Here is an 18322-nt window from a genome sequence, read left to right as displayed (position 1 = left end):
AAAGGGGAAAAAAGCTGAGAGATGATCTATAGCAGACAGGGGACCTGACTAGAAGGGAAGGACACAGTGCTACTCTCAGGTCTGCCATGTCTTCCTGTGTGACCCTGGTTAAGGCAGTCAAACCCTCTTTATCTCAGTTGCCTACCCTGTAATTCTTAATAAAGGGCTTTTAAATTTGAAGAGAGGTGTCAACACTCTTTGTGCCTACCTTCATCTTCCTTCTTTCTTCCTTTTTTCTTTCTTTCTTTCTTTCTCTTTCCTTTCTTTTCTTTCTTTCTTTTCTTTCCTTTTCTTTTCTTTCCTTTCTTTCTTTCCTTTTCTTTCTTCCTTTACTTATTTACTTACATTGCTATTTAGCTACTTATTTGACTTATGCTCATGAAAGGCAGCAGTAGAAAGCAACTTGCACATAACCACAAAGCAAACGTGGTATCTCCTAAGTCCTTGGGCTCTTCTCACTTCTGACCCTCAGTTTTTGCTCAAGAAATGAAAAAACTACAAGGTCCTTAATCTACAGCACAGATAACCACAATATAAGACACTCTCATGCTTTCCTCTGCCGCTGTATCCCAAACCTATTTGGAAAGCATCATCACCAGGTGTCTTTTTGAGAGCAAATCTACTAAAGAAAACCTCTGTAGAGGCAGTGTTCTGTACTGTTGGTTTGCAATCACTGTGGAAGTCCCCATGAAGTCATGAATAAATGGAGCTCTTTATGCCTTTGTCATGGGATCACATGGGCATATGAGTCCAGAATGAGCAGGAATCTCTTTTAAAAAAGCCACTCTATTCTGAAGATAGAAGAATGGATTCATTTAAGCAGGTCTTCCCAATTCAGTACCTTTGAATAAGAACTGTTAAATAAAAGCTTATGTCATTTGTCAGCTGAAATGTATTTTCTATCCCTATCGCTATACTTGGCTCTGAAAACAACTTTAAGTCCCTTCCTAATTAAAACCTTAAATAGAGATAACTTGGAGTCACGTGACTTAACAGCAACTAAATCAAGGTGATTTTTTGCTTAATACCAAAGACATTTTAAATTGTCTTCCACTAAGTGACAGTTCTTTTCTGTATTCACAGAAAAGAAAAACAACAGAAAAAAAAAAAAAAAACCAAACTAGAACAAGTCCATGTGCCCTGGGAGTCTCCAAATGGAAACATCCTTGTTATTAATCACTCAGACACAGGGATGCTAAAGTGAATATTCAAGCTAAGATCCATCTCACTTTGCTTTAGCCATCTACAAAGTAATAATTTAAAAGCTCTTGCAATCCTGTTTACCTCTCTTACCTGAAGTAACTACATTAGAACAAGTTTAACCATAGCCTCTCTGCCAACTACAAAGGGAGCTTTTGGGGAAATCTCTCAGATACAGCACCCATAGCACAATCTCCATAGCAGACATGTCGTAGTATAAATAGATAATTAAGGCAAGATGCCTCCTATCCATGGAGCTGGAAAGACAACAGAGTTTTCAAGACACAACAGACACTGTCACAAGCTGTTGAGAGCAAGCTTAAATCCTCAGGCACTAGCATCTGGCCGGTCACTGAATAAGGTACCAGGCATTTGGGAGTCTGAAAACTACCACCAACCCATTCTTGTTTCAGAGAGCTGACTTCAGCAGCAGCAAAGCCCAGTCAGTAATGAAAGCTGTCAAAAATCCTACTTTTGATTGTGGATGTTCGACTTCATGACTTCCCTTGAAGTTATTGTCTTGGTGGTTTTTTGGTTGTCTGTTTCATTGGGGTTTTTTTGCAACTGATGGTTCAGGTATCATTTTCTAAAAATGAATCTCAGCTAGAACTAGAGTACAAGGCGTGTTTTTTCAAGTACTTGCACAAGTGTTATAAAATAACAACTCTACTGAAAACAATACAGTCTATTAAAAAGGCATATTTTAATGGGTTCAATATTGTCAAGTACTCAAAACCAATTTAAGTTAGACATATTCATGACCAATGTACTCAGTCTTTCTCCAATGCCCACTTTTTCACCCTGGAGCACCAGAAATATTTGCATCCTCTTCTTGCTCCTTCCTGGAGTGCTAGGCAAAAGGCTGCCTCTGCTCAGTCTCAAAATGCTAAGCTGTGCCTTACCACTAGAACGATCTCAAACTCAATCAGGTGTAATGTCATGCTCTCTGTGTTTCCTAAGCATTTTTAGGTAAAAATAATGGGACAGCTAACTTAAGCAAAACAAGCACCAAAAATACTACTTAAGCTTTCAGAGGAAATCCAGCACAATAATGACATTGTCATGCCTCTGTGGCAAGCTCTGTGCTCCCAAGTTTTTTCCCTTCAAGCATATTTTCCTGATTCTGTACACTGCCTTTTGTTCCAGCGCTGCTGTGCTCATTCCAGCCGTTAAGACAGATCTTAAGTCTATATAGTCTATGTAATCCTAACCAGCCATAATTCAATAAGCCCAGTTTTCCTCTTCATGCTTTTGGGTTTGAACATTTTCTTTGCTAGACCTGCACACAACACATCCTGTAACACAGAAAACCTTGAGCTGGCTACCCAGAAAATGCATCAATGACCAGCCATAAATCTGCACTGAGACTGCAGCAAAAGAGCCACTGCTGAAATGAATGTCACATCAGGTTGCAGTCTTGGAAGAACACACAGAAGTAGGAGACACTACAGGGCAGAAACAATAAAGGAAGAAGCCTCCCTCTCACTCCAAGCTGCAATGAAGCAAAAAATTATGTCAGAAACTGTCACCAAAGCCGTATTGTAATTATAGCTTCTAGAACCTTTTACCAATGAGTTGAGGATAGAAACAAGGTTCTTTACAAGGTGCTGAGCTTCTTTCAACAGAAAGGGGAAAAAAATCTACCGATTATCCACTTAAAAATCTGAAGTCTTGTCAGAGAACTGCGAGCATGCAGGCACAGTGCTATCAGATTGATAAAAGCAGTGCCTCACACAAGTGCAAATGAACCCTCTCGGCTTTCTCTGATAGAGGCTGGGAAAGAAAGCAAATAATCCAGCAGCTGTTATTACTCAGAAACCTGATCATAACCTTATCAAGATCTTTGCTTCCCCTAAATTTACTCAAATTTTGAATCACAAAAAGGCAGGTATGACATAGTACCAGCAAGGCTGGGTGTGGAGAACAGATAGGTAGGTGTACAGCTAACCCTGGGGCAGCAACAAATTGTGTGCTGTGGATTAGACTGGGGGGGACAGAGGGGAAGAAATGAAGGACACTTTTATCTTCCCCATTTTCTTTCATACTTCTTTATGATGCACACAGTAAAGCTTTAAAAGACAAAAATACTTCTATGTATATGTTCCCACAAGTAAGAGACCATAGAATTACAGTAGTGTTGTTTTCCTCCTTTCACATTAATTTTAGGCACATCCTTCTTAAATATGTTTGTTGGAGAACTTTTCGTAGATCCAGAATTAGGATCTCCTAATTGGGGTTGTAGGAGTTCTTAAATAATAAGGAAACAGAAACCATCCAGATCCAAACAATAAGTTCTTTCTCCTTTCCATTGCTCTGGCTCCACTCTCTTGTATTCCTGCAGTGCCATAACGCTGTTTGGTTTCGTGTGCTCCTGAGAGTCTCCCAAGATGCAGAACTGGAATAGCCATCACCTACAGAAGAGTTATACACAGAACAACAAAACAAGGTGGGATGCCACCAAAAAATACCAACATCAGGGATATAGGAGATAAGGACAGCCTTGAGGAAGAACAGATCTTTTCCCATCTTTTTGCATGTCTTCTTTTTAGATAAGAAACAGGGAATGCTGCAGAGAAATATTAGTTTCATGAGAAACACATTCCAGGGTGGGAAACACAGGGAGAAAAAAAAAAATCAGTGGTTAAGAACCAGAAAAATTAGAAGTAACAATTTAAATATCAGTGAGTAATTGCATGACACAGAAGAAAATTCATCCTTAACTTTCTAATTTGGATTTATGGGAGAAGTATATAATTCAGTGGATCTTCAGCATGTAATATACAGCAAGTATTTAACCTCTCCAAAAGCATGCCCTGCTCCAGTCAGGATATGGCATTTGGAATAGGCTGGGGAGAACTCACTTAATCACTTGTTTATTATTCAAACTACAGAAATGTGAATTCTATTGGCAAAGTGAATCAATCAGACAGCAAAGAGCTATTCTCTGGAGTCTACGTTAATCAGCCCGACAAGCTGTCACTAAGGATTGGGTCAGGCTCATAACATAGCATCCAACCAGCGGGGAAAAAAATCCCCGAGACTGCTGAAATAGGGAACCATTCACCCATTTAGAGTTGTCCCCAAAGGCTTGTGTCAACCATTTATTACTGCTCACATACAGCTGCAGAAGCTTTTAAGTGAGAAACCTGCATTCTTGGACGTTGCAGACCCGTGTGTGTTGTGGAAACATGCTTGATCCCAGCTATTTCTGTGAGTATATGCAAGACAAAGTGTCCTGAAAGAAATACTGTTTGGCTCTAACATAGCCCTCTGCAGGAAACACACACATTCAGGAACTTGAATTAAAACTAGGACACATGTCAGAACAAATACACTGTTGGGAAGCACACAGAGTTGTCATGCAGTCTGCAATTCAATAAAACGTGTTAAAAAAGCACCACCTCTACTTCTACAGACTGTTTTTCATATAGACACATCTGTCTAGCTGTTCCCCGACCTCCCCAATGTAAGTCTAAAATATAAAGTATCATTTTTTAAAATGCCATGCAAGAGAATACACAAAAAAATAGCTTTTTATTAAAAAACAAAACGCAAAACCAAAAAAACCCAAACCCCCAAATCATTAGCCCACCCCATCCCCAGCTCTGATAAAAATCATCCGCTCTTAAAAATCTCATGATTCTGCGACATATACCCTGTTAATGAGACAAAATGTAACAGAGAAAACAAGCACTAGCTGTACTGCAGGAGCCCTGATCAGGCCAGAAATAAAAGTACCGTGGAAGAAAAAAGCAGTCAGCAGTTCCGATAAATACTTGGAATCAGCGTAACACATATAGCAATGTATAAAATCAATATACTGCACTAGAGAACACAATCATACAGTGTGGCTGCTTGGATGGGGGAGTGGGAAGATCAATGGCCTTGTTCTTGTCAGCACTTGTGCCAACAGTACATCCAAGCTGGATGGAGTTTAAAACTAAGTATGACTTACAGCGACAGAGCGGCGGGATGGGCTACAAAAACTGCTGAACGGCTCAAAGAAGCAGAAATGCTTTAGCCCAGGTGCAATTCAGGTGAGGCTACAGTCAGACCCACTCTCAGAGGGAAAAACAATAAAATTAGGAAAGTGTCTAATTGCAGCAATGTATTATGAGTGTAAATGTTCAAAAGTGAGAAAGAAAACGTTCCTGTCCTCACAATAAAGCTTCTTCATCTCACTGAACTCTATATGGAGTGCTCTGCATGCTGCAGCTCCAAAACTTGACGTTAAAAGCTACACCACAGTACACCAGGACAGCATAAATAATAGTACAAACATTTAAATCCTGCCCCAGGCTGCACTGGCAAGACTATATCCAGCAGATCAAGGGGTGTGATTATTCCACTCTACTCAGCACTTGTTAGACACTTGGACTACTGCGTCCAGGTTTGGTCATCCCAACTCAAGAAATTGGAGACCATTCAGCAGAATTCCACCAAGACAAACAACGGGCACAAGTTGCTTCAGGGAAAATTATAGTGTGGCTACAAGAAAAACTGAGAACAAATTGAATTAATTGAGAACTACTAGACATTGGAATAGATTACCAAGAGAAATGGTGGGATCTCTCTTGCTGTAAATGCTCAAGGCTGAGCTTGACAGGGCTTTGGGTAACACAATCTAAGGCCTTGCTTTCAAAAGAAAGTTGGACCAGGTGTTCTCTAGAGGTTCCTACCAACCTAGAATTTTTCTATCATTCTATGATCTAAACATATGCTATGCTAAGCATACTATTTTTGCCATAACCTCATTTTAAATTATAATTTCTCTGATTTTTCTTCCCATTCCAGAATAAAATAAAATAAAACAAAACAAAATAAAAAAAAAATAGACAAGCAGAAAGGAGGAAAGTTCAGTTTTTCAGAATATCTGTCAGCATCTATTGAAATTAACAAGAAGTAGGCTTAAAAGGAAGTGCTCTTTCACAGAATACATTATTAACCAAGTAAACTTACTGCCAGAGAATTTAGGAAGGCCATAGGATAAATGACTCAAAGGAGTTCCATGAATTTGTTCAATTCCTTTAGTGTCTATTAAGCATTCTTGATCATCTACTTTTAAAGACAGGATATGCAAACTTTTGGTCTGATTCAATATATCCAGTTTTACATTTGAGTCTCGTGAATGGGAGACAAATCAAACCACTAGAAGTCAAACATAGTTTTCTTAACAGTCTTAACTTGTAACCCCAGTACGGTTTATTTGGATCATCAATTTAAACGCTCACAACAGAATGACAGAAACCTACCACTAACATCTAATAAATCATAAAGCACAAGAAAGATTTCAATTAAATGGAAGAACAGGCTAACAAAAAAGCATGGAGAAAATTCAACAATAGTGCCAGCTTCTATTTCTACCTAAAGACATAAAGGAGGAGTCAAAATACCCAAGAAATGGGACTCTAACCTGCCAAAGTAACAGATGGCTCTATCGCACCAAGGTCATACATCACAGACACCTCCATAGGTCACTTTTGTGAACAGGATAGATAACATTTGAAAAAAGCTTAAACAAACACAAAAATAACAAAACAGGATCAAAGATAACAGTAGCTATCTGCATTTTAAAGTACATCCCATAAGACACAAAACTGATGTTGCACTGAAAGAAATAAACCCAGCATCACCCCAGATGCTGACACTGGAAAAAGAGATCCCACCAGAGAGTTCTTTTCACATTCCACCTGCTGAAGAAGCCATTCGAGCAAACATTGCTCTGACAGTAGAAGACAACCATATGGCCTGAGGGGCTACGGAAAGTAGGAAGAATTGCTACTGCCAGATATGCAACTGGGAAACTTTTTTGTTGTCTTCTCTCTACGTTCTGTAAGTCTTAAATACAATGTTGGTTTATTTATTTATCATTTATGGAATTATTTTATCATTAAAAAAATATATATTACAATGGACACCATAAAGAGAAACATCCCATAGCAAAGTCTCCACCTTGACTGTCATCTATTGGATGACAATCTCAAGAAGAGAACTTCGGTTTTCTTAGTGACACTATGCAGGTGTTGGGAGGTTTAGGATTTACGTTGTACGTCATGAGAAAACTTTCACTCTTCTAGGTACTCCTGGAAGTCAGTGACACACTAGACCTCTGGAGTACGCAGCCAAACAAAAGGATGCTGTATGGGTCCTAAATCCGAAAGGATTTTTGTGCCTGTGGACCATGCTACACAAGCATGTGGATTTCAGAGATGCCTGCATCAAGTTCCTCACAAGGCAGGGCACGTAACAGATGGCCTGTTGCTTAAGACACTTACCAAGGACTTTAGAGATCCAGATTCAATTTCAGTTTAACTTCGTACAAGTCTCTTAGTAGGACACATCTACACCATGGATATAGACAGATTTAAGCTGTCTCTGCCCAGGCTAATCTGGAAATGAAAGTGCAGGGAAGACCGCTGCAAAGACACCCCAGCTTGAGATAGGTGATCAGCAGGATTTCTGAGCTCACACACAGCCAAACAGAACACAACCCTACCCGTCCTGGACTGCACTACAAGTACGTGGACTTGCTAGTTCTGGTCTCCGATAGCTCTTAGCCCTCTCCCCTGTGCTCCACTGCAAACATTCTCTTTGTTTTGGTGGCTCAGCTTTCCATCTGTATCAGGAGGATAAAAGCCTGGGCCACGCTTCCAAGGTGCCAAGAGGATAAATATATCAAGTGGTCCTAAGGCACTCCAGGATTATGGCAACAGACGTAATGTCAATTCCTTAACACAGTGAAAATGGAGATGACAGGGCAATCAAAACTCTAAGGAAAGAGCAATTGAGAACATAGAGTTTATTTTTTCCAATTTAACTGTGTCTTTGCATCCAGAGGACACTGCAGAAGAAAAGGCACTCTTCGGGACACAGCAATAGCTAGATGAAAGAGAGAAAGGGGCAGGGGTGCACAGAAGTACAGGACAGTAAGATTCTTAACAACCGATTTAGTTTAAAAGTACTATGAAATAAGACAAAATGAGATATTTACATTTCTGAACTAGAATCCATTGACAGGCAGCTCTCTTACCTGCTTAAGATCATAACTGATTGGAAACTCCCCAAGACAATACAGAGGAAGAAAAGAGTCCTGTGAAGAACCCACACTGCTCAGCAGTGACACAGCTACTAACAAAACGTAAGTATTCAGCAGTATCATTTAAAGAAAAGTGTGCTTAATCAAGATGCCTAAGAGAACAAACCTCTGGTTCGGAAGTAGCCCTTCTAGTAACTTTCAGTTCTCTAAGATAGCAAATTAAGCAAGAAAACTTGTTTGAATAGTAGAGTGCCAGTTCTTTTCCCTCTTGTTTCATTTTTGCATCATCTCAGTATCAGTGGTTGTACGTTGCAATACAAAGAGATGATTATATATGACAGAATTACTCCAAGTTAACTGCTTCCACTCTTAACCATTACACACATTATTTTGGAGTAAACTGCTTGGTTTAAGTTCACATGCTTTGCAGCATGATAATAACGTGTACGTGAGCAACTAATGCATCTCTGCTAATGACTAGTAATTTGTTAAGCTGATGAACCCCTACAGCTTATAGTCATCTGTTCATAATCTTATCTTCCTCCATAGCTCACGATTGTCTTGCTTCAGTCTTCTTCACCATAAAAAAATTAAAAACCATTAAAACTCACTTTAGTTTAAAAAAATACCTATCAGCCACAACTAGCATACCAGTTTCTGCTGGTTTTAATTCCTTGTAGCAATTCTCAACATGTGTCATACACTTTTAAGAATCGACAGCAGCGTAATCATTTCCTACTGCTGACCTACAATTCGTACCTAGAGCAGCAGGGGCAGGCTTACTTACCTAGAAGGCAGCAGGAACAGACAAAAAGCAAGCATGCTAAAAAAGTCCCATCAAGCAGCTTACTGAGATGTTCTGCATGAGTCTAGGAGTCCAGAGGTAAGAAACGTTACAGTTATTAAGTTTGTTCAAAGTTAACAAGAATTGTACCCCATGACTATAACCAGCGCTTTATATAAGTTGATATTATTTTTAAAAGTTTGGGGAATTTGAGACACACAAGGCTGAAGAAATTTGCTTAAGGTTACGCAGCTGGAGGATATGGAGAATAGAATCTAAGTCATAGACTTAAAGATTTAACTCTGGGAGTATGGTGGAACAGAGAGCACTGGAGGGTAGCAATTTGTCTTCCAATTTGAAATTCTTATTCTGCTTCTCACTTTCAATATCTATAAACCTCATCATATACAAATGATTAAACAATGTCCAGCAGGCTACATTACAACAGGTGCATACAGCAAATCTGCTTTTTGAGTCATGAATCAACTCATCGTTTATCCAAAATAACAGACACAAATGGCTCTCACACCTACCTACAGCTAGAGTAAAATCACTTCCACGATGAAGGAAAAGAGAAATAATTAAAAATAAAAACCACCAAAAAATTAAAACAACCTGAATAGAATATGGTGTTAGTGAAGAGCAGTTAGTGAGAGGAACAGTGTGAAAAATGGTATATCAGATGTCTTCCCTATCAAGCTGAAACAGCTTAGACGTTAAAATCAGTTACAGGGCCCTCACCAACTTGATTAACCAGTCTAACTCAGCTCTGAATCATACCTTGCTATTTTAAATTAAAACTAGTCTCTGGCCTCAAATAATATTTGACTATTACTCTGTAATGTCATAGTACAGGTTTTTATATGGACTTTATTTACATCATATTCATTAGGACACCACACAATTTGAACTACATATTACCCTTTCTTTTCCTCCCAGCCAAAATGCTGACGTGCTAAAACATTTATCTAATTGTTCTCTCCCACTGAGGTACATGTTTGCATGGGCACACCAACGTGCTATAGCATTTGGAGGGAACACTAAAATTAAAAGCTGAAATCTTTTCACAACTTATTGAATCCCTACTAAAAACTGAATTCTTCCTGCTAATGTGAATGAAAACATTAGCTTTTTCCAGATGTCATTGCTTTGCTTGTTTTGTTTTTTTGTTTTGTTTTGGGTTTTTTTTTTGTTTTTGTTTTGGGGGTTTTTTGTTTGGTTTTGGTTGGTTGGTTTTCAGAAGTTTTACTTTGATGGAATTGTACCACAATTGTCACCGCACTGCTGACTTACGTCATTAGAGTCAAAATAGGACAGAAATAAATATTGTTATTATGTCAAGAGACAAGCATCCCAGGGTCACCCACTGTCTCTGACATTATTCCCTGTGTCAGAAAACGGGGAATATCAGATAATGCAGGCAGGGGGAGGACAACAAAAAAGAGAAAATTTGAATGTGTTTCCTGTTCTAAGCTGTCTGCGGTGAGTAATTTTGTTCTCATTTCAAGGACAAATAGTACAACCTTGTTAAATCTCAGAGGTTAACTTTCAGTTATGGGCAGGGACAAGGTCTCTTCACAAGATTTAACTGTCTGTTAACAGGTTCAGCTAAGCACTAAGGCTTTGTACTTCAAACTAAACAGTGCACTATAGCATACATCCCAGTTTGGTGTAAGTAAGTATGCATTACTTACAATAAATAATTAAACCATCTATATATATATATAATATAAAGCATTCTGAAATTCTTAGCTGCTTTCCAGTACAAACAGCTCTGACAGCAGCCAGGCTCAGAGAATGACACGCTCCCTTTCTCTTAGTCTCATCTGAGACTTTAGGAAAAGTGACCTGCGTGGCTGCCGCACTGCTGTTTCGAAGCTCACTGATAACCATACAATGTTGTTTTTAATGTACAGGGAAAAAATTAATTACTCAGACTGTAAGATTAAATTAGACAAATAAATAACGCAGAAAAATGCTATTCAGGAGCACCAGTCTTTATCCATTATTTTAATAACAGAGTATCAGTGAAAAATCTGCTGTATTTGACTTTTTCCTGCTACTTCTAGACCAGCAAGCTTCCAGCTCATCTTTTCCTTTTCTAGTCTTATGTTTGGAAGGAAATGCTTCCAACCTACTATAAAATTTACTTTGAAACTGAATGTTAAATATCTGAATTTCTAAATTCGACTTCATTTAACTTAGAGAAATGATAACCTAAGCTTATAATTATGCCATTAATAAACATTATTTCTATCACATTTTTCTAGTAGTTTAAACATAAACAATTTAACAAATAAACCATATTAAGGATTTTCTTGACTATATTTAGATTTTGCTTAGCTCTTCCTGAAACAGAGATCAGAGATTTAGTAATCTTGCCATATGTTCCCCATAATAAAATGCATTTTAAATTAAAATTAAGCAATGCTAAAACCTAACAAGATGCGTATTATGAATACTTGCCTGTATGTGGACTCACTAACCTTAGTTAAATGAACAGAACAACTCAAAATTTAACCATGATCACCATTTACCTGCAAAGTTCTCTAGTGAAGTTTTGACAACTTATTCTTGTCACTTCAAAATTTTCTTTTTATTTCCCTATGAAATTCTCGTTTCACAAGTAAAATTTCTTTCAAAAAATTATTTTTTATAGGATTTCCATTTTATAGCCAGTAAGATCTTCTGACACATTTTGTGAAAATAATTAACAGAATCCTTTTCTCTAATAAAACAATGAAGTGAAATCTACCCTAGAAAGACATGCACCCTAATGGTTATATTTGGTAATTACTTTTCTTGACAATTAAGCTGCTACCTCTAGAAGCAAAAATTAGTATTTTGTTTCTTCTGCAGAGCTATATCTGCCACTTTGCAATCTCCACGTTTGCACATAAAGTATTCTTGAAGGCAAACTAAGTCAACTAACATTTGTAGTTACCCAGTCCCTTTGCAAAACATATTATGCACTTAGGATTAATTCAGTGTAAATCATCATCCTAGCCACACAATTAAATACTATAAGCTTCCTTAACCCTCAGCTCAGACTTTCCTAATCTCTAAAAGAAAGCAGTGCCAGATGGCCAAGAACAACTGCTAAGAATCAGAAGGCCACAGAGAAATACCTGAAGCTCTCAGCGATACGGTGGAGAAAGACCTTCTGTTTCAACTTACTGTTGGGCCCCACTTAGATCAATTTGCTTTGCAGAATTCATATGTGATCCTTCCACATTAACTAACACACATGCTACTAACTTTCAAAACCTGTATTTTGTTGTCGCGAATCCGATTCAAAAACACTGAATTCTTGCTGGGCAGAAACAATGCACCACCTCTTTATCGTAGTTATCACATCGACTGTGTTTGCTTCATAACGACAGAGAGAATCCACTAATCACCGCACTTCTCCAGCACCTTTATATACATACATAATTGGCCTTCAAATATATATATATGAGCTGGCTGCCAGTCTGAAGGAGTCTCTGCCACGTGAGGGACAGATTAGGTCCCAGCCTTTTTGTCTGTGTGAAGAAGCAAATAATGTAAAGAGATTTATTTTTTTTCTTTTACTATAAAACAGCCTTTTCTGGGCCAACACTGAGAATCACTCAGGACAATAGTGCCCAGCATTCTGGGATAGCAAAGTAGGAGTCTTCATTTTCAAGAGGAAGCACCTCAGAAACACCATTTTAGTATGGCAGAACAACACTTCCCATGAGACCGGACTTCTGCTACCACAGGCTCCGGACAACATAGCTTTGTGGCCAGCAAGCTGGTCCGCCGGATTGTCCATTGCAGCTGTACAGCTGCTAGATTGGCACTTGTTTAAAGACTCCCTGAACCACAGTTTTCCCACCTCTGCTTCCAGTTGCCTAAATCAGTTCCTGTATAAAACAAAACAAAACAAAAACAAAAACAAAACGCTTCTTGCTTTTGTCAGAAGATACCAGTGTGGAAGCCGCCTCCTCACCTCTGAAGACCAAGACTCTCATTCTGCTTTGAATTACAGGTTCAGAAAATTCCATGCTTAAAAATTAGTCTTCTCTTTTTAAAAATAAAGCACCTTGCATTACAAAAGATGATAGTCACTGCTCAAGGGCAGGCAACAACTCCATGTTTTTGGACTTGGGTTTCTTAACAGAAATTCAGAAGGAAGCCATGAGAACAGGCAAACCTGGCAATGGAAAAAATGGGTTAAGAAGAAAGATGGGATTGAAATAGTTTTTACACTGAAAGGGTTATCAAGCACTGGAATGGGCTGCCCAGGGAAGTGGTTGAGGCACCATCCCTGGAGGTGTTCAAAGGAGAGGTTGACATAGTGCTGGGGGACAGGGTTTAGTGACGGTTTGCCAGAGTTAGGCTGATGGTTGGACTAGACGATCTTGAAGGTCCCTTCCAACCTAGATGATTCTATGATTCTATGAAATAGTAGGAAGTGCTTCAGGACAGGGTAGGAATGGAGGGAAGCGGCAGAGCTGTGTGGAGCTCAGCGCTGGGGTAGCAGGAGAGTTCAGGGCAGGAGTGAGAGACACTGCAAGTGCAGAGCGTCAGCACGGAGCACATACCACACCAAACATCCAAACCCTGTCAGCCACAGCAGAACCAATGCAGACTCCAGGCACAAAGCCAGAGGCAGCAAACTACAGAACACCTGCCTGTGGTATGCTTCCTTCTAGCTTGTGTTTCCAGGAGTAAAAAGAGATGATAAGGTTATTCATTTGAATGGCTCAAGACAATAAAATAGCCTGGTTAAAAAAGGCAAGAATTTAGCAAGACTGCAGTCCTCTGGAAGGATGCACGGGAACATCAAGGCCGGCTCGCAAAATTGAGTATAAGCCAGCTAAAGTGAAGAAAGGGGGACTTCTGAGCAATTTAAACCAGGCTGGTGGATCAAATTTCTGTTGTAAACTACTTTGAAAAGTACCTGACATCTTGCATTTAGCATTTTTCTGTAATGCCTCAGATTCTAGAGTGCCACTTTAATTCTGTATAGCCTGGTTCATAAAAAAACCCACTTTTAGAATATTAGATAGAGACGTGGTGACAAAGTTTAATAACAGAAAGAAAAGTGGGATAAGCCTCACAACAAAAGACATAGTGGGAAGGGTGTAAAGGGGATTAAGAGGTAAGAGCTGAAGAAGCACAGGGTACTGGAGAACTGTTCCAGATGGTAAACTGGTTTTAACCTAAGCAGCAATGTGTTTGTATAAGTCCAGTGGGAGCTGAGCAGATAGAGATGAGCACGCAGGTTTGAAGGAATGGAAAAATGGACTCTGAAGGTCTGATGCAGAGTCAAGAAAATTTCTGCTTGGGAAGGAGATAAAAACAAAGAAAGATATTGCATCTAAGGAGGGTCGGAGTAAGAGAGATCTAATGACTGATCACAGAGGACATGAGTAATGGTATCAGAAAAAAGCCGTTCCACAACTAATCACAACATACAGCATATGAAAAAAATACTTCCAAGGTGTCAAGGGAATGCAACATTAGGTCAAATAGCCAGTTTGTTATGGATCTGTTGTGTTCCCAGTGATTTATTCCAGAAATAGGTAAGGAAACTTTCTGGTAGGGTTTTTGTACAGAAAAGAAAAAAAATTTAAAAATCACAAGTGAACTTTGATCAGCTGTTCTTCAGTGACCAGTTCTACTCTCTCTTTAAGTAAGATTCCCACAAGTTCATTTACCATAGCATTTCAGTCTATTACTGATAAAAGCTCACCGTTGTGTGAGTGGTTCAACACTGTACCAAATCTCCCATTAACTCTTGCTCTTAAAGGTTATTTTAGTAAGTGGGTCAAGATAAACAGAGAAGCTGCTAGTAAGACTCCTAATTTGAACAATGATATCTTTACATCAGAAGCAGCTGAGCTAGACTGTTAATGCCTCTTTTTCCAAAATAAATCCAGGGGTGGTGTTTTTATTTATTTATGAGGCATACTGTATATTTCTGGATCACAACCATGAGTGATTTTGTTCATGTTGCCAAGCTTTGGAATCATCAGGAAAGCAGTGACCTTTGATTTCAGACGAAGCAAACCATTTCATATTCAGCTATATTCATACACTTCAATTAGCCTACAATTTCCTCAACAGTACTCTTCACTCAAGAATACCTAGCTGCCAGATGACTTAAGTTATCCTCCCTCTCTTGTACGTGACAATACTTTGCTCAAAGTAGCTTTCACGCTTTTAGCTTGCTTGCTAAGGCGTTGTTACAAATCCTCATGCCCCTTGCCTGATGGAGGAAAATCAATTTTGATCCTTCAGAAGCAAGTGCAAGTCTCCAACTTGACATGTCAATGTGAACAACTGCAGCTGAAGCTGAATCCAGATTAATTCTCCATTTCAGTCATTTCATATTTATGCAGATAACTTAGATTAGAACATACGGGATTTACTGCTTTTAATTGGAGAAATTGGACAGAAATTCCTTCAAATGAAAAAGCAGTTTGTCAAATGAAGTTTACAAAAGGAAAATGAGATTTATGGTGATGATGAGAATGTAATTCAAATTTAAATTAACCTGCCACTTAATGCAAAATGAGGTATTACAACAGAATGCAAAAATCCTGCCACTGCAGGATTTTAATACTATGATAAGTCTGCTCTTCCTTAAAGGGCAACAATTCTGCTCTTTCTTAGATAACCCAGTTCAAAACATGTATTAGAAGAGCAAGCTTGAGGAATTAGTAGCCAAACTAAAGTAACCAGATGATAATAAAGACATAGAAAGCATGTACATTTTTTCAATAGGCACAAATTTAACACTGAAAATATTCCAAGCAGGTATGCGAAAGAGGAAGGGGAGGGGGGAACTTACTGTACTGCTTCAAAGATGCCCTATGCACATACTGCAGCAGCACAGGGTACACTAACAAATGAAGGCAACTGAAAAGGCAGTACTCACCCAAAATATTAAATTGAAAAGGAACATCATGTATTTCAAACAACACAGGCAGCCTCTTGCCATGTTGCACTTCTTAAATTCTAAAAGGAAAACAAAGGATAGATCCAGGTAAAAGACCACGTATTTGCTGCCTTTGGGTGCACTGTATTTGTCACTTTTTACGCCAGTCCCAATGCCGGTCCCAGTTCCGACCCCACTGTGGCTCTGTGTGCGTGATCCAGTAGTACCATAGAAAGCTCCAGCAGTAAAACCTCGACCAAATTGCCTCCCTGAGGTAGAAGGTTTAGCAAAATCTGAGTCTTTGCTATCCAAAGATGGACTCCGGTGAATTGAAGAATCCTCACTACTTGACTTCTCCATGATCTCTCTTTTCACAGTTGTCAGATTTAATGTATAGCATCTCTCAGCATTAAACGCAGTGCCTCGCAAATGCCACAGTGCAATCGGAGCTGTCTGTGTTTTGCTTCTCTTTTTCTTCGCACATAAATCAGATAACCACTGCAGAATTTATTAACTGCATTGTTGCTGGTTTTATTTTTTTATAGCAAGGTATGCTGTACTCTGTCTATCTGTAGCATGGATTTATACATTAATATCCCATGCAATATCCTACTCATGATTTATCTTGATGAATCAGTTATGCAGAACTTCGATTTTTATTCAAAAGAGCCATAAGCTCTTTCTCTCTGCTCCTAGTCTACAGCCCTCTGATCTACAGGCAGCAGATGGTTCTTGCATTCATTTCCAAAAAGCTCCTGCAGTACACCTGGGAGACCCTCCTCCAGCAGGAGCACTCCCCTTGCCCTCGGCTCCGCTCTGTGGCTCTGACTCGCTCTCACACGCCGACTCTCTTCTTTCCCGTCTGCAGCATCTCACTCAGCATCCAGCTATCGGAGCACACTCTGTGTTTCGCTGCCGTTGCCGTGAAATCATCAGCAACTGCAACCACTGGGCATTCCCACAGAAATCCCTGACCTAACTATGGAGTAATAAACCCACCCTCCTGCTTGTCCCTCCCCTCTGCTTGCCATCGGGCCAGTTAGCAGAAGCCTTCTCCCGCAGGGCACGCCTCCATGACATAATATCTGTAATAGGATTAGCATTACTCTTGACTATACAAGTGCTCAACAGAAAATCTCTTTAAATGTCAAGTACTGCTTAGCTGTTTATGAGCTAGAACTGCAAGGTAGCGGTACGCCTTTAATGCACTAAAATACTGGAAAAGTATGGATTAGACAGACCGGTGCTAACCTCTCCCTGCTCATTAAATTAAGAGTGACTTACATTTTTTTCTTCTGGCTTAAACAAATGCCACAGGACAAGGAACTCGAAGAGAAGAGCACCCAGCATACACTCAATAGGCACATCTCAGTTATATATGCACATACTGTGAGGCCATCACCTGTGATATAATTAACCATAACCAGAGTTGCCGTCTCTTACAGGACCATCAGTCAATTCTTAAAACTCTTGAAATGTAAGGGTATCTGAACCTGCAGCTATTTACATTCTATTTAACTAGTATGTCAGAGATTGCTCCTGTGTATGCCAACAGGCCATCTTAATCACAGGTAGTCTGTGAACTAGAAATACTGACCCAAACGCTGCATTTCTGTCCCAGACAGTAGCACAACATTCCTGCTAGGACTCTGAAACAGAGAGGGCATAACTATGCACGTGTGTAAGAACCTGGTGGTGAGGAAGAAAAATACTGCGGATCACGCCTGGTGCTTCCAAATCCATCATTTTGTCATAAGCATAAAAGCAGCGCACTGATGGTGCAACGCGGTACAGCAGATTTAAAGCACAGGTTATACTTTTCTTTTTGTAAAGAAAGAAACCATATTAGGAGGCCACTATGAAAGTAATAGAGCTACTAGGAAAAGCAAAGATTATGCACAATTTTCAACTGACACTTTAACATGCCCGTTACAATGCACTGTTATTAGCAGGTACCTTTGAGAAAGGATAATATAACATTTATTCAATAATCTCAGATATCTATTCCCAAAAGCCCCTTAAAATTCTGTAATTTTTATGTAACAACATCAGAATCCACACCCTAAAGCTATGCTGTACCTTTCTTGATAGGCTTTTTCTGAGCAAATATCCTTCCACCATAAAGCACTTCACGCCATGAAATACCCAGTGTTTGTACGTGTAATACCTTTCTCTCACCTCTTCTGCTCCAGAAGAACATTTTAACAACAGGCAGGCCCAAGCCCATATTAACAGTGTTTATTCACTTTGCTTTTCAAAAGTCATTTCAGAACTCCCTGCACCAAATGCATCCACCCAAAAGGTGACTGCAAGATGACCACTCAGCAGTGCGTGACAGCAGAAAAGGCTACACACAAAACACCCAAGCAAAAAAAAAATGATAAATTAGCAG

The 18322-nt window shown here is 39.3% G+C and overlaps 1 protein-coding gene across 1 annotated transcript in view; it reads right to left on the bottom strand.

The window, feature by feature from the left end:
- Nucleotides 1–16893, bottom strand: part of TSPAN9 (tetraspanin 9) — a 101189-nt gene extending 84296 nt beyond the window's left edge. Inside the window, exon 1 of the mRNA XM_074146656.1 lies at nucleotides 15931–16893. Within this exon, the coding sequence (XP_074002757.1) occupies nucleotides 15931–16290 (360 nt within the window). The 5' untranslated portion in view covers nucleotides 16291–16893. The remainder of the gene's footprint in view (nucleotides 1–15930) is intronic.
- Nucleotides 16894–18322: the final 1429 nt, after the last annotated feature.

Source organism: Numenius arquata, chromosome 1, assembly GCF_964106895.1.
Source record: "Numenius arquata chromosome 1, bNumArq3.hap1.1, whole genome shotgun sequence".
NCBI classification, from domain to species: Eukaryota; Metazoa; Chordata; class Aves; order Charadriiformes; family Scolopacidae; genus Numenius; species Numenius arquata.
Note: the sequence above shows the minus strand (reverse complement) of the source record. Positions and strands in the feature narration are given on the sequence as shown.